This window comes from Leuresthes tenuis, unplaced genomic scaffold (genome assembly GCF_036924035.1).
Source record: "Leuresthes tenuis unplaced genomic scaffold, fLeuTen1.0.hap1 SCAF_6, whole genome shotgun sequence".
Lineage (NCBI taxonomy): Eukaryota > Metazoa > Chordata > Actinopteri > Atheriniformes > Atherinopsidae > Leuresthes > Leuresthes tenuis.
Window position 1 is genome coordinate 3,934,049 of NW_027325360.1, and position 15,642 is coordinate 3,949,690.

At 41.7% G+C, this 15,642-nt stretch overlaps 1 protein-coding gene across 1 annotated transcript; it reads left to right on the forward strand.

The window, feature by feature from the left end:
• The first annotated feature begins 185 nt into the window (after positions 1 to 185).
• slc2a8 (solute carrier family 2 member 8) lies at positions 186 to 14,652 on the forward strand. The gene is made up of 11 exons (XM_072387247.1): positions 186 to 270; positions 384 to 570; positions 2,390 to 2,552; positions 4,047 to 4,253; positions 5,504 to 5,603; positions 8,937 to 9,148; positions 9,232 to 9,381; positions 9,821 to 9,929; positions 11,977 to 12,138; positions 12,403 to 12,548; positions 13,106 to 14,652. The coding sequence occupies exons 2-11, from the start codon at positions 476 to 478 to the stop codon at positions 13,250 to 13,252; spliced, it is 1,491 nt and encodes a 496-aa protein (XP_072243348.1). The 5' UTR covers positions 186 to 270; positions 384 to 475; the 3' UTR covers positions 13,253 to 14,652.
• The last annotated feature ends 990 nt before the right edge of the window (positions 14,653 to 15,642 follow it).

Here is a 15,642-nt window from a genome sequence, read left to right on the forward strand (position 1 = left end):
AGCGCATAAAATAAAAAAAAGATCCACGGACGATCTCGGCTTCCGTATAATGTAACGGAGACCAGGGCGTATTTAGAAATTAGTGCATTTAATGCGTACCCAAAACTGAGTGTGTTGTAAAGAGCGATATTTGGCCGGCCAGGGAACTTTTATTTTGAAATGATTCAAACCGGAAATGATAGGCACACAGCGCGATCAGCTGACACAGATGTTTGCGAAGCATTTTGGCCACCGGTGGAGGAAACAAAGATCCTCCTTACCGGTTTGGAGGTGAGTTGCTTCGCTGATAAGACACTTTGGTTTTTTGTTCGGTCCCTGTGTGGCTGAAATGTGGCCGAAATGTGGCCATTTCTTAAAGTAACCACCACTGCTTCTCTGCTCAGCGTTTCAGCTCCGCCTGACGGGAGATTCGTGTAAAAGGTGATCCGGGAGGAGGAGGTAAACACTCCGTGTGGGAAGGCTTGCTGCCGTCAGTATGGAGAGCCAGAGCGAGAGAAGGAGGCTGCTGGACGGGGAGAGCGGAGACGAGAGTCCCGCAGGACTCATTTCAGAGCAGGACGCTTACCTGAGGTCAGTCCTGCAGATACCTGCTGCTGCTGCTGCATCTCTGTTTTTCATTTTAATGACGTGATCACACTCACGTGAGCAATAGTTCTCCAGGTCTGCGGAATGTCATTCAAAGTGTTTCTTTGGACATTGGCTGCTTTTTCAGTCCGGTCCTCGTATCTTTAAAGGAATGTTTGTTTTTTATTTGTTAAGCCACTGAACTCTGACCTATGAACCATTCAGGCAGAAAATAGGCTCCTAACTCAAGGGATGAACCAGTGTTGTGTCGACACAGAACAGACAACTTAGCAAAGAAGCCATTTTAAATTGGATCTTTAGGCACTTTGTTACCAGCAGCCTGTCACAAAGACACATCATTTGCTCCCATTTCTTTAGTTGCATCTATGAAAAACAGCAAAGATAACACAGTTTGACAGACAGAAAATAGGATTTCTGCAGCAACAAGGTGATTCCCAAAGAGCTATTAGCTGAAAACTTGGCATATCTCAGCATGGTGTGCAGTGTGTCCTTAAAACATTTGAGGAAACTGGACAAGTGGAGGACAAAAGAAGAAGTGTCAGGCCTAAAAAACTATCTACAGCAGATGAACAGGATCTGAAAGTGATGTCCTTAAGAAAGAGGAAAAAATCCAGCAAAGACCTGACAGGACCTGAGAGATGCATCTGGACCTTCAGCTGATCCATCTACTGTTGGCCCAAGCCTCATCAGAAATGGTCTCCATGGAAGGGTGGCTGTCAAGAAGCCATTCTTAAGGAAGGGAAACAGGGAGAAAAGGCTGAGCTGTGCCAAATGACACAAGAAGTGGACTGAAAATCAGTGGCAACAGGTCTTATGGAGGGATGAATCCTCCCCAGAGCCCGGACCTCAACATTATTGAAGCAGTGTGGGATCATCTGACAGAGAACGGAACAAAAGGCAGCCCACATCCAAAGAAGAGCTTTGGGATGTCCTTCAAGAAGCCTGGAGAACTATTCCTGAAGACAGATATTTTCTCTGACACGCAGCTGTTTTTCCTTTCTCTCATATTTTCAAATCTGTTTACTTTCTTTTCCTGTTTTCTTGCTTTATTGTTTGTTCTGTTCCGTCTTCTGAAATCTTTTTGAATGTGTGCTGCTGTGTTTTAACTTGAGACATTTCTTTTACTATCGTCCAGTTTCCTCGAGGTTTTATCTTTCTTCAGGCAGCAACTGTAAAAACTGTAAAAACTGGTTGAAATGGTTGAAAATGGTGGCAAAATATCAAGAAGTAGTTTCCAAAGGCCGCACTGACGTCTTTAAATTGCTTGTTTTGCCTGATCAGTGATTATGACACATGTGATTAAGATTTGTGGATGATATAATAACCACAACTGCAGTCAGTTTGTGTTCTTTTAGTCTATAAATCCTTTTGTTTACCCATTTTAGAAAAAATGATCTTGTTTTTAAGCCAGAAAGTTAATAGAACATAAAATCTTAAACATGTTGCTTCACAGCCTGAAATGACCTCACAAAAGTTTGTCATTTTACACTCATTTATGCAGATTAAAAGTTTAGATCATGTGTAGTTCTGAACTAAAACTTCCTCCAGCTTTTAAAAGCTGCATATTTCCACCTTTTTACCTCGATCCTCAGAGAACTGATGTGTTCCTTCACTGTTCCATGCGTCAGTCTCACAGAAAATCAACCGTTCAGCTGTGTTTTATGCGTAAAATATCTATTATCCAAGTGTTGTCATGAGCAAATATTAGAAGAAAGAAGACTAAATGTGTTATTTAAGTGCTTAAAAGCTGCATAACGTGAGCAGATTTCTGACTTCTTTGCTCTCTTCCTCTTTCTTTCCACAGCAAAGTTAAGAATGGGAAGCTGTATTTGGCGACTTTCGTCGCCGTTCTGGGTCCCATGAGCTTCGGCTTCGTGCTGGGATACAGCTCCCCGGCCATCCCTGAGCTCACCAGGACCTCTGACCCCCGGCTGAGGCTGAACGACGTCCAGGCCTCCTGGTTTGGGGTAATGACGACAGCCGTGATGATTTAACATCACATGCCTCGAAGCAGAGCTGATTTTAGATGCCATCAGCAGTTTTCTGTCATCGCATCCTGTCTGAAAACATGTTGGAGTTAAAAACTCATCACAGCAGAAAGAAATAAGGCCTCATAGCAGCAAAAGTCTGAAACCAGTCAAAAGAAATACGAAGATGGATTTGAAATGTTTTGACCATGATTGAGTCATTTTAAACTGTTTTAATGGCATCATAAATAATAATTCAGAATGAAATGTATATATTTATTTATTAGCTTGAACCTTTGTCTCACAGACACAAGTCAAAAGAAATTAATTTCAGTGTCCAGACACAAATATTAACAGATCTAGAGTTTGATGCAGCAACACACAAAGTTCGTCAGCGTTCTGGAAGATTCTCCAGTACTGGAGTGAGGGTGTCAGGATTGGGTATAAAAGGAGCATCCACCAAAGGTTTAGTCTTTCTGAGAGTAAGACTGTAAAGAACTTTGTTCTTTCAGCATCTACAGAGCAGAAAGTTATGAACAGATTCAGGGAGTCTGGGGAAATCTCAGTGTGGAAAAGGCCAAGGACAGAAACCCCTGTTGGATGAGCTCGGAGCCCTCAGGCAGCACTGCAGGAGAAACCGTCAGGCCACCATGATCCATACAGCCACATGGGCTCAGGAGGAGCTGGGAAAAGCATTTCCACTCAACACAGTCCACGGCTGCATCCAGAAATGTGAGCTGAAGCTGTATCACACCAGGAGGAAGCCATATATCAGCTCTGAGCAGAACCACGGCCCAGTTCTCTGGACTCCAGCTCATCTCAGAGGGACAGAAAGACAGTGGACACGTGTTCTGTGGGCAGATGAGTCCACGTTTCAGCTGCTTCTGGGAAAAACTGATGAGAAAGAGCATCCAGGCTGTTCTCAGAGGAAGGTTTAAAGCCAGCGTCTGTGATGGTCTGGGGCTGCATCAGAGTCCATGGCATGGAGGGCTTCATCTGGGTGAAGGTACCACTGATGCACAGCTGGATGTTGGAGTTCTGGAGAGACAGATGCTGCCATCAAGGTGCCGTCTTTTCCCGGGAGGTCCGTGGTTATTTCAGCAGGACGATGCCAGACCTCATTCTGCAGGACTTCCAGCAGCTTCATACACACAGAGTGTGTGAGCTCGGCTGCCTGCCTGCAGTCCACATCTGTCTCCTGCTGCAGATGTTGGAGCATCATGAAGAGGAGAACCAGACAACAGCAACCAGGGACTGCTGAGACGTTCAAATGAAATAACATATTACAGATTTCACTTTTCTGAAAACGAGGTTTGTTATAAATGGGCCTTTCATTTAAAATGGACAGAACATGACAGAGAGGTCGAAGGAAAATGTTTCACCAAATGCTAATAATTCAAAATTAGCATCATTTCTACATACATTTCAGTATTAATGAGCTTCAGAGTGAAATTGAGGCTTTAGATGTGAACTCTTGTGCTGTCTGATTTTCAGTCCATCGTGACGGTTGGAGCAGCGTTGGGCGGGCTGCTGGGCGGCTGGATGGTGGAGAAGATTGGCAGGAAGCTCAGTCTGATGTTCTGCGTGCTGCCCTTCGTCTTCGGTTTCACCGTCATCATCGCTGCGCAGAACGTGTGGATGCTTTACATCGGCAGGGTGCTCACCGGCCTCGCCAGCGGCGTCACCTCTCTGGTCGTCCCGGTAACACACACCTGGCCGTTTTTATCCCAATTACCACAACTAATGGTTGCATTTCTGTTTTTATATACAATGTGACCTGCAGCCTCAATATAAAGACACTTCTACTGAATATCTTGCTGCACAAAGCAGCTTAATCTTCTCCTTAAATGTTGCACTAAAGGCTTAATTTTCCTCAGCTGAAAGACTGAGTGCTGGTTAAACTGTGTCCTTTACTGAGGAAAATTGTTAATGTTTTATGGCGTTGTAAGATCTAGTTTTAACTGTTGCGTCACACAAGCAGTGAGCAGATCTTTTTTACAACATCACAGAAGGTCTGAAAGCACAACAAACTCTCTGGAGATTAATTTAAATTTGATTCTGACATTTTAATGAACTGAATATCACGTTTTACGCTTAAGTATTTGAATTCTGACGTGTTGCCTCTTGTTCAGGCTGAATTTCACCTGTTTTCTGCACACAATAAGACCGACTGAGACGGAGAATGATTTGGGGGTGGTGTGCCGTGGCCTTTAGGATATGAAATGGCTTTGAGATAACTGAGCAGAAAGACCTCTGACCTCAGACAAAACTACACGCTGGTGATGTCTGTAACACAAAATCAATCACTTGTCATTCAGCACGTCCAAAAGTTAGTTGTTAAGGTCCTTTGTGCAACAGTTTAGGTCAGTTTTTAGGTCAAGATAAGGAGAAAACCTTGAATACTTTAAGAAAATCTTAAGGACAAGACTTGAGGGTGTTTTCTGCTGCAGAGAAGATGTTTAACTGCACTTCTGGTTAGATGCTAACTGCATTTCGGTGCCTCAGTAGCTGTACTTTGTGCAATGACAACAAAGTTGAATCCAATCTAATCTAATCAGAGTATAAAGTAAACAATCCTTAACTATAAGAACATATACTATAAACTCTTATAGTATATGTTCTTCGGCCGCTTGCTTCTTTACTCTGAATGCAGAATGTTTTCTAGCTTAAACAGAATGAAGTAATTTTTTTCAGTGAGCTGTTAATCTCTAGGCTATAATATAGTAGATCAATGACATCTTCAAACTATTATGATAATTAGTTCTGAAAGTCATTTTCAAAGCCAAAGTGCCAATTCTTTTTCTTGTTTTGGCCTCTAAAATCTGACCATTGAATTGAATATAACTCACAGTGTGCATGTTTCTTTGGGTTAAGAGCCTGAAATGACCATTAGCATTAGTTGTACTCGTTATTTTTCTCTCTTTTAATCGTTTTTTTCTGTCTCCTCTCAGCTCTACATTTCTGAGACGGCTCATGAGAAGGTCCGCGGGACGTTAGGCTCCTGTGTGCAGCTCATGGTGGTGCTCGGCATCATGCTAGTTTATTTTGCAGGTATGTGACGCTGTTTTATAAACCTGTTCATTAACATCTCACGCAGGATTCATGAGACTGTGTGACGTACCTCAGCCACACCTGATTTCTGTTTGTCACTCTGTCAAACCTCCTCTGACGGCACTGTCTGCTTTAAAGTGTTTTTATCTGAAGTTGCCTAACTGCTTTGAAGCTCTAAATCAATCATCTTGACGCAGACTGGCCATCAGGGGGGATTCCTCTGCTATCCTCCTCGATAGCAGCCTCCACTGCCTGACCTGTGGGAAAATAGCTGCTTCTTGCTAACCTTGTTAGCGGGATACCATTCATGTTTTCTGACTAAAAGCCGGCGTGTCTTGTGAGGTGGGTTATCTCGTGTTGTCATGACTCCTCTGGTGCTCAGAGATGGGATGCTGCACTGATGGATCTGTTTGGTTGTTGTCTTTGTGGCTGTTTGGATTGTGTCAAAGGTCAAAGAAAAATTGTAATCAGCAGCTGTTCTGGGTGCTGTTCGGTCCATGTTTGCTCAGATGGAGAGTTGAGTTCACTCGCTTGAGTTCATTTTTTAAAGATGAAGTCCTTCTGGCTGAGAGACCTCCAGCCTTCACTCCAGATGTTTGCTGCAGAGTGTAATCTGGCTGGAATTCACATCGGCGACAAACTCTGAGGTTACGGTTCTCCTCTCTGGTTTAGTGGTTAAGAAGGAGCTGAACCATGAGGAGATGCTCTTGAATGACATTTCCGATGTATGTCCTCACTCTTTAAGCTCAGAGTGGAGCCAGTTGTGGGGCTTTGGGCACCTGACAGGGATGTTTACAGCTCACTGGTCCTTCCTTTAGAAATATAAAAGGCATAAGCAGTTAGATGGAGACCAATGGTTTGACAGTGGACCTGCTGGAGGGATTATGGGTCTTAGGAGACAGTAAAGAACGAGGTTCTGGTTTGAAGAATACACAGACCAGCTGTCAGTTTATAACCACTGACGAGTCGAGTGAAAAACTGAATACATCTTCTGTCATTGAAGTTAATGTGTTGGAAGCAGAAAAAATGGGAAAGCAAAAGGATTTGAGTGACTTTGGTTGTGATAATTAAACGGCTCCGTCACATCATCTCCACACATCTCTTGTAGGATTTTCCCAGTCTGCAGAGGTCAGGATCTGCCGAAAGTGGTCCAGGGAAGGAAAAGCTGTGAGCTGAAGACAGGGTCATGGGCTCACTGATGCACGTGGGGAGTGAAGAATGGCTCGTATTGTCCAGTTAAGATTAGATCAGATCAACCTTAACTGACCCACAAGGGAAAATTCCAAAATACCGTTTTATAGAAGAGCTACTGTAGCTCGAACTACTCTAACGGTTAATTCTGGTTCTGAAAGGTGTCAGAACATTGCAGCTGTGTCCATGCTCAGGCGTGTCCACCGCCAACAGACACATGAGCTTCAGTCAGAGAAGAAGCCAAGCCAGCGGGGACAGTGTGAAGCTTTAGGTACTGTTCTGCAGGGAAACCTTGACCTCTGATGGCAGAGGCCTCTTTCAGCAGGACGTTTCACCCTGCCGGTCTGCAAAAATGTTCCAGGAATGGTTTAAAGAAACGAGAACCAGTTTGAACTGTTGGTCTCAGTCACATCGAGCATGTGTGGGATGTTCTTGACGAGTGTGATCCAGCTCAGAACTCACAGGACTTGGTGCCAGAAACCACAGCAGACCTTCAGAGGTCTGATCCTCAACAGGTCGGGGCTGTTTTGGTCTAAAGAGGCGCACCAGATGAATATTAGGCAGGAGGTCCTGGTATTGTGGCTGATCAGTGTGAATGAATGATTGTTTTAGAGCAGGACGGTTCTCTTATATTATATTCATTGTGAGCATCAATTTGCAGTTTTTAATCCTAAAAAAGCAAAAAAATGCTTTTTTGATTCCATTTTTTTCCAGAAGCAAGTCATTGAAAGTTCTCTTGGATCCCTTTTACGTTTCCCTACGAAGAGTGACTCGAGTTCATGAATGCGGCTCATTGTCTCAGTGATGGTTGTCATTGGAATGATGTGCTTTCTCTGGATTAGAATAACAATATTAGCTGCATAGCTGGACGCTGCAGCTGAGGAGCAGTGAGGAGATATGCTAAATAGGTAGAATGGTACCTAATTTTGAATTTGAATAATCAACTAATCATGTTTGATGGGAGGCTTGAAAGCACTGAGAATGGGTTCTGCTGTTCAGGATGTCAGACCTGTTTCACTTATTGTCCCTGGCGTGTTCGTCTTCTCACACTTCCTACTTCCTTTTATCAGACAATCACAACGTGCTCTGCTGCTTCCTCATAATTAAAACAAGCCCAGCGTTTCTTATCTTGTTGTTTTTGTTTGTCTCAGAAAGTTATGGGTGGATTTGCATGAAAACATTACCTGACGTGGAGCATTTTAAGTGATGAAATGATGTTCAGTCTGGATCCAGAGTTATTGAGAGCTTGTACAGGCAGTTTATCTGCTGTCTCATTTCCTGTCACAGCAACATGAGCCGAAATCCCATAAAAATGAAAATCTGTCCCTGCTTAGAGTGAGTTTTCCTCCTCTACCCACTCAGCACTGGTGATTACTTCCATATTTTCCACTCTGTAATCTGATAAACCATTAAATTGGTTTATCTGTTAAAGCAATTCCACCAACTAAAGATCAGTTCATAGTTTCACATTTTTATGCAACAGTTTAACGTCAGTGAAGAGAAGCGAATTACCACAGAGAGAAGCTGGTGAATGAGTGAAGATGTGTCATCCACTCCTGTTTTTCAGTCTTTTTTGATGCTCTGCAAGCTGGAAACAGAGGAAAAGTGAACACTGTGATCACTGTGGAAAGTGGAACAATCAAATCATCCGAGGGATGTATTTTTAGCAGCAGCACATGGATGTTTGAGAGGAGATCTGGATTTTCACAAGGCCCCTCTGTGTCCGGCCTGCCTCAGTCCGTCACCTGGTCTGTTTACAGCTGTGGGAGAGAAAGTCACGGCACGAATATCAGGAATCTTAAACTTTATAACAAAAGAGTGACAGGATGGTTTCTTCATAGGATTAAAACAGGTTTTTTTGTCATTGGTGATGGTTTTCTTATCAAATTTAGGTATTTTTTTCAATGTTCAAATGTTCAACAGAAGGATTTTTGACAATCTAATTAGCTCTTTAAGGACTTGGTTTATTCTCTGAGGCTCTCGCCAAATTGAGTAAAAGTCAGTGACTCTTCTGAGATCAAATCCAACAACCAGAGCATCTATGAAAAACTTTTCCCACCATCAGGCGTGAAATCACGTCCAAAACCAGGAAACGAGGAAAGCAGCAGCTGTAGCTCTGATCTGTGTCAACGCCTCCTGCAGGTCTCTTCCTGGACTGGCGCTGGCTGGCGATCTGCTGCTCCATCCCGCCGACGCTGCTGATGGTCTGCATGTGCTTCATGCCAGAGACGCCCTGCTTCCTGCTGTCACAGGGCAAAAGGCGGGAGGCCGAGGAGGCGCTGCGCTTCCTGCGGGGGCCGGACGCACCCGTGGAATGGGAGTGCGCACGCATCGAGGACGCCTGTGACGAACAGGTGAGCTCAAACCACCAGGACACCGTCCTCGGTGCTGACCGCCAGCGTGGCCTGATGATGGCGGTCTCTCTGCTTTCTCTCAGGGCTCCAGATTCCAGATTTCGGACCTGAAGGACCCCGGCGTGTACAAGCCTCTGCTGATCGGCGTCATGCTGATGCTGTTTCAGCAGTTGACGGGCATCAACGCCATCATGTTCTACGCCGAGAATATTTTTGAACAGGCGCATTTTGAGGTAACACAGATTTTCAGTTACAGCTGCAGATGTTTACATCTGTACAACACCTCTGTCTTTCAGCTCTTTGTGGGGATTGGTGCTGTTTTTTTGAAAGATGATCAGAATCTTGATCTGATTAGTCGGATTGAAGTTTTGGGTGAAAACGTAGATGTGGTATAATAAATGTAACCCTACTGACTCTTTGCTACCAAAACTGGCTTTTTATTGGTCTTTGAGCAATGGGGATTGTTGATTTTTATAAATATCACTGTAGTTTTAATGAATTGTCATGAAGAAAATCCCTAAACTAACACAATAATCCAAATTAAGAATGTGTTAAAAATAGATTAATAGATTTGAGCTGAAACAGAAACTAATCTGAAATCTAATGCAGCTTTTTTGTTTCTTTGTTTTTGTACGAAGGCTGCTTGTGACTGTTGTTGTTGTTGTTGTGCAGAAGAGCGACCTGGCTTCAGTGATCGTTGGCCTGATTCAGGTTTTCTTCACTGCAATAGCAGCGCTGATCATGGACAAGGCCGGCAGGAAGGTCCTTCTCATAATCTCAGGTCTCCAGAAACATTTAATCTATCCAAAACCCAGATCAAACAAGGTTGGGACGATATGGAAAATATCCGCTTTATGAACCCAATATGTTTAATGTTTTGTCTCATCAAATTATTATTATTATTATTATTATTATTATTTTGCATTCTTGGCCTGTAACATTTTTTTATTAAAAAAAAAGTTGTAATGGGGGCAGTTTAGAGCTAATAATAAGGTTAAAGACAGGTGATATCACATGTTTGAAATAACAGCAGAATCCACGACAGGCTGAGTCTTTCAGGAGCAAAGATGTTCAGAGGAACTCCAGTTTGTCCACAGATGTGTGAGAAAATGTTCCTCAAAGAAAGACTGGAAGGGATTTGCATATTTCTCCCTCTATAGTGCAGAATATCAGCCTAAGATGGACACCCGTGAACATAGCTTTAAAACAGGTGTTCCCCATATTTCTGCCTTTTGCAGCTAATCAATTTGATTTAATCGGAGTAACTAGTCAGTGAAACAGTGCTTCTGTCGTCACGTCACCAGCAACAACGGCACAGCGAGACCACCAGCAGCTGTTTCACCACCACTTCAACACAATGTTATACATGCACAGCAAATATAACAGCAAACAAACACACAAACAAAGCTGGATTTACTTCGATCCCTCATCGCAATCTTTCTTAAGAAAGCTTGAAAATCTTTAACGTGCTGCACAGAGTTGGTTATTCCTGTAGCGTTCTCACACAGACTCTGGACTCATTCCCCTATAACTTCACTGGTTTTATGCTACTTATCACAGGTTCCTCATCGCTATCTTCACCGGTCTTGCAGATCTTAGTTGAATATTAACTTTGAAACTGGACTTCACTGGAAGAGTGCGTTTCAGTTGAATATAATTCTGATCTATACTCTGTTTTTTATAATCTATTCACTGTTTAAAACTCACTATTTATTGCAAACTTCTTATTTAAATGAAGTTTAATTTAACTGGTTTAACAGTTGTTGATAATCACACATCATATTTTTCACCCACAATTGTAACACAAAGGTTCCTCCTACCATAAATCCACTGGTGAGTCCAAGCATCCCGCGAGTCTGGCCACTGATTCAAAGATAAGATCCCGTCACCTTTCCCCTTCCCAGTGGCAACTGGCCTCTAATCACAGCAATTCAGCTGGAGGGCTTTTGTTAGGAGTGCACGGTTCAGCTCTGACCCTGAATGGTGGAAAGGATGTTGGGATCCGGCTCGAAGGACCAAGTTGTCAGAAAAATTCTCTCAAAATTAGGCTCAGAGTCGCTGGATACAATTAACACAAAACGTTTATTTCTTGCAGGAAGGAGACAAGTCAGCACCACCTATCAGGAAGCTGGCTCAGAGATGTCTGCCTTCACAAAATTATTATTTATATTTATTTTTACTGGCCATTCAATGTTATGGGAAACCGAGTTCAGACAGTCAAAAGACAGTTTCACTAGCTACACAATGTTATGAGAACCAAAAGGTAGGAGGAAGCCTCCCCCCCATCACATAAACCTTTATTCTTGCAGCTTTTCTCATGGTATAACTCCATGATTTTCTAACAGGTTGCATCGGGGTTCTTGGCGAAGCTCATTTCCACTTCTGTGATCAGCATTAATGCAGAAAAGTTTGCTGAGATTTTACAGCGACATATGCTGCCTTCAAGGCCACATCTGTTCCAGGGATCCCCCCCCCCCCACCCCCGTACTGTTACACACCTTAAGATGAGTTAGCAGGAAGAATGGGACAAAATAACAGCTGAAACTCTTCATCAGATGGTTTCCTCAGTGTCAGAACGTCTTTAAGTGTTGGGAGAAGGAAACATTACAAAGTGGGAAAAGATTCACTGTCACAACTTTTATTTTTAAGTGTAAAAATGGAGTTAAATTAAGTTTATGAGTAAAAACATTAAATATCTTGGGTTCATGCCGTCTGAACTGAAGTATGAGTCGGTAAATTTAAGAATCACATCGGGGGCTGTAATATCAATCTCTTAAATTTCTCTGTAATTTTCTCTTAAACACAAAAATCTATTTGATTCGCTGAAGGTGTTGCCATGACGATCAGCACCGCAGCATTTGGGATCTACTTCTACTTGATGTCCAAAATTAAGAGCACCACGTTAATGGACGTCCAGATGACGGCTGGCGAAGAACTTCACCCTGAGCTGGCCTGGCTGGCTCTGGCCAGCATGGCCGTCTTCATCTCAGGTGAGTCGCACTCAGGTGTCATACTGCAGCTGTTAAACTCTGCAGTGGGAAACGTTTTAGGCAGAGTCTTCTCCCCTTTTCCCTACTTTTTTTTCTATTTACTGCTTTCCGTAGCATCTACTTTTTCATGTCTTGTGTTGGATGTGGCCATGGCGACGCATCATTTCTCTTCTTGAAAGGACACCTGGAGAATTTGCTTCACTTATTAAGGAAAATCTTTTCCTTTTTCCCCCGATCTGAATCGATAACTATGGCTGTGTTCAGGTTTTGCCATTGGATGGGGTCCGATCCCGTGGCTGATCATGTCTGAGATCTTCCCTGTTAAGGTGAGGGGGTTTGCCAGCGCCGTCGTGGTCCTCACCAACTGGACCATGGCGTTCATCGTCACCAAATCCTTCCAAGATATGATGGTGAGTGCTGAAGAGGCGACCAACCAAACGGTTCTGCTTGTTTTTCTTCCTTTTCTTTGTGACACAAAAAGGTTTTACAGCTGGAAGGAGTTTGTTTTCTACCAGATATCATAATTTAATAGGCTTAATAATGTTGTATGACATAAGCAGGGAACTCGGGGGCATTGGGCAAGATGGTTAATCTGAAATATCTTATTAACGATGCTGATATTAAGTGGGATATATTTAAACCATGAGTACACAGTAGCTTTTTAGATGGGTTTGAAATGTTTCATAACATCCAGTTTGAGCATACTTCCCACAACATTACCCGACATACAGAACTGTGCAAAATCCTTGAATCCCTTTAAAAAGATTACAAGAAAAACTGGCTGCTTGGAAGCAGAAAGTAAAGAAATTAGGCTTTGATCAAGACTTTTGCAAAGGTCTGTAGTATTTTCCTCACAGTTTATCGGTTAATTAATTAACCAAGCTTTAAACAAATGATCAGAACCTTAATCCTAAATTGCAGCTCAGTGTATCTTCATCCTTGTCTCTCTAACTTTGACCTTTTCCAGGATCTTCTGACCAGTGCAGGGACTTTCTGGCTGTTCTCCTCCGTGTGCCTCGTCAACGTCATCTTCACCATGGTTTTCATCCCAGAAACCAAAGGCAAGACACTGGAGCAGATTGAAGCCATTTTCAGAGGCACGTCAGGTCCATGAAGCTGGCATGAGTAAAAAAACTGGAAGACCTCACGTTTCTAAACTGACTGCTCCTCTGGGGAGACTCTGTGGGCATTTTGAAAATCTCCTCTTTGCCCGTGAAGCTGATTCAAACATTTTAATAACAGTTTAAGCTAAATAATGACAAAACTTTATAACGTTATGAGCATGAATATGTTCGCTGTTTGTGTTAAACTAGTGCTGCCACTGAACGAGGTGCATTATTGAGGTACAACTAAGCTGCCAGCAGAGCGTATATGGCCAGTTTGACCTAAAGCCTTTAATATTTGATCATCCTTTAAATAGAGTTCTCCTATTCAGATCCTTTTTAGTCCTGCTGACAACAAACATATCAAACATCAACATGGTCACGAGACAGGCCTAAACTCCACCTATGATGGCAAATACTGTGTTGACTCTCTACTGCCCCCTGCAGATCTTTTTGCTGTAACACAGCTCCTAATCTGATCATTCAGCTCAGCAGACGGCTTCAGAGCGGGTTAAATCCTTCTGCAGGTGTTCAGGGTTTGGCTCATTTAATTTAAGAGGTCAACTTTAGCATAAAATGGTTATTTATTACACGTTTTACACAGAGGGCTCTGTTCTTTAATGAAGGCCAATGGTGCAGAGCTTTTACTGTTACAAAAGAACTCAAAAGACGTTTGTCAAGCCACAAAATGTCTTCATGTGGTGAGGCTCCTCTTCTCTCTATCATCACACATCACAGTTGGGCTCATGAAATCACCGGGTTTGTTTCTTATCTAAACACTGAGGCACATGTGTTTGCAATTTACGCAACGCGTCGTCTGGACTTTTCACTTAAATTCAATTTCTTCCATGTCATTAAAACAGGAAAAAAAGGGGGCAGGCACTTCTTAAAATTATATGTTTGATTTATTCTTTGCCTCTGTTGCCGGAGGAAAATTTGACCTGATTTCTTAAACGGGACTTTTCAGAAACAACCAAAACATGAATGTTGAATGTGTTGAGTGACAGATTTTCATCAGGGAAGACCGTTTAAACTGACTCATTTATGAGATATTTGTAACATTAATTTCAAAAACTGCTGGCTGTGAACTGTGGTTTTTGTAATGTTTTATAATAATTTTCTAATGGTGTGCTCTTGAAAAGAAAATGTTTTGAACATATGACTTATACACATTTAATTTTCTGTTCCTTCACAGTTTATTTGATTGCATGTTTTTCTCTTATTCATCTCTCTGTGGGTACAGGAAGCAGTTTTTGGTGTTAAACTATCAAACAGATAAATCATTCCACTCTAGATTTGTTATCCTTCAGCTGGATATTTGTAATATGTCTATAATTTACAGTTTTATCCTGAATTCAGTCTGAACAGAATATTTTAATGAATTTATCTGTGCAAATAAAACCTTTTTTTTAACTTCTTGTCATCTTTATCATTTAAAACAGCAACTTTCAAGGAAAGTTGAATTACTGTTTGAAGATTAGATCTAAATTCTATATATTTGAACAGTTGTGTGAAGTTATACAACCAATTGATTGAGAAGAAATAAAAATATAGATTATAGCCAAATTCACTGCAAAATAAAAGCAGTTTGTGCAGTTTATACAAAGAAGAATATGCCTATATTAATATGTTAATAAGCTGTTCAGATTTATCACTTCATTACACATGTTACAGTATATATTTAGCAGCTTTTCTAAATGACACTAAAGCATCAGCCTTTTAATCTACAAAATCCTCCAATTTTGTAACCAGTTATTGTTGAAATTCCTGTTTCAGTCCATAATGACTTGATGATAATGATTTCTAACTTGCTTTGTTTTTTTAACTTTTCAAACTGAAAGTTGAGCCGATTTTTGATCATTCTTCCATTCCTACAAAGACCCTTGCTTTGTCTTTAAGTACCGAGAAAATCCCAAAGACGGCTGCAAATGAGGAAAAATTTATAATTCTCTCACAAAATAAACCTTAAAAGTTTGAACGTATTTATTCAAAAGCTTTTGTGTTCATTGAAAGATGCCCATAGTTTGCAAATTTCCTACGTTAATGAAAAAAATACATGGTTTAGAATAACTCTAATGTATCGATTTAATTATAAATTAACCGCAATCATGTTCAACACAAAAGTCTCATTAGTGAAAAACTGTGACAATGTTTCACTGTGATTTCATTAAAACACGCTCCATAGTTTATTAATCTTTATTAGACATTGTGGATTGCTTATTAGTAACCAATATTATCTAAAGCTAATGATAAAGTCGGTCAACACCTTCTTACTTCTGCTCTGTTTTAAATTCTGAGTTTGCGTACTCGAGCTTAAGTGATTTTTCAAAATGAAAGCAGTTTCCGGTATGTTCTCCACCGACGCTACAATTTTGATTTAATTTCTTGATCTGACGTTTGA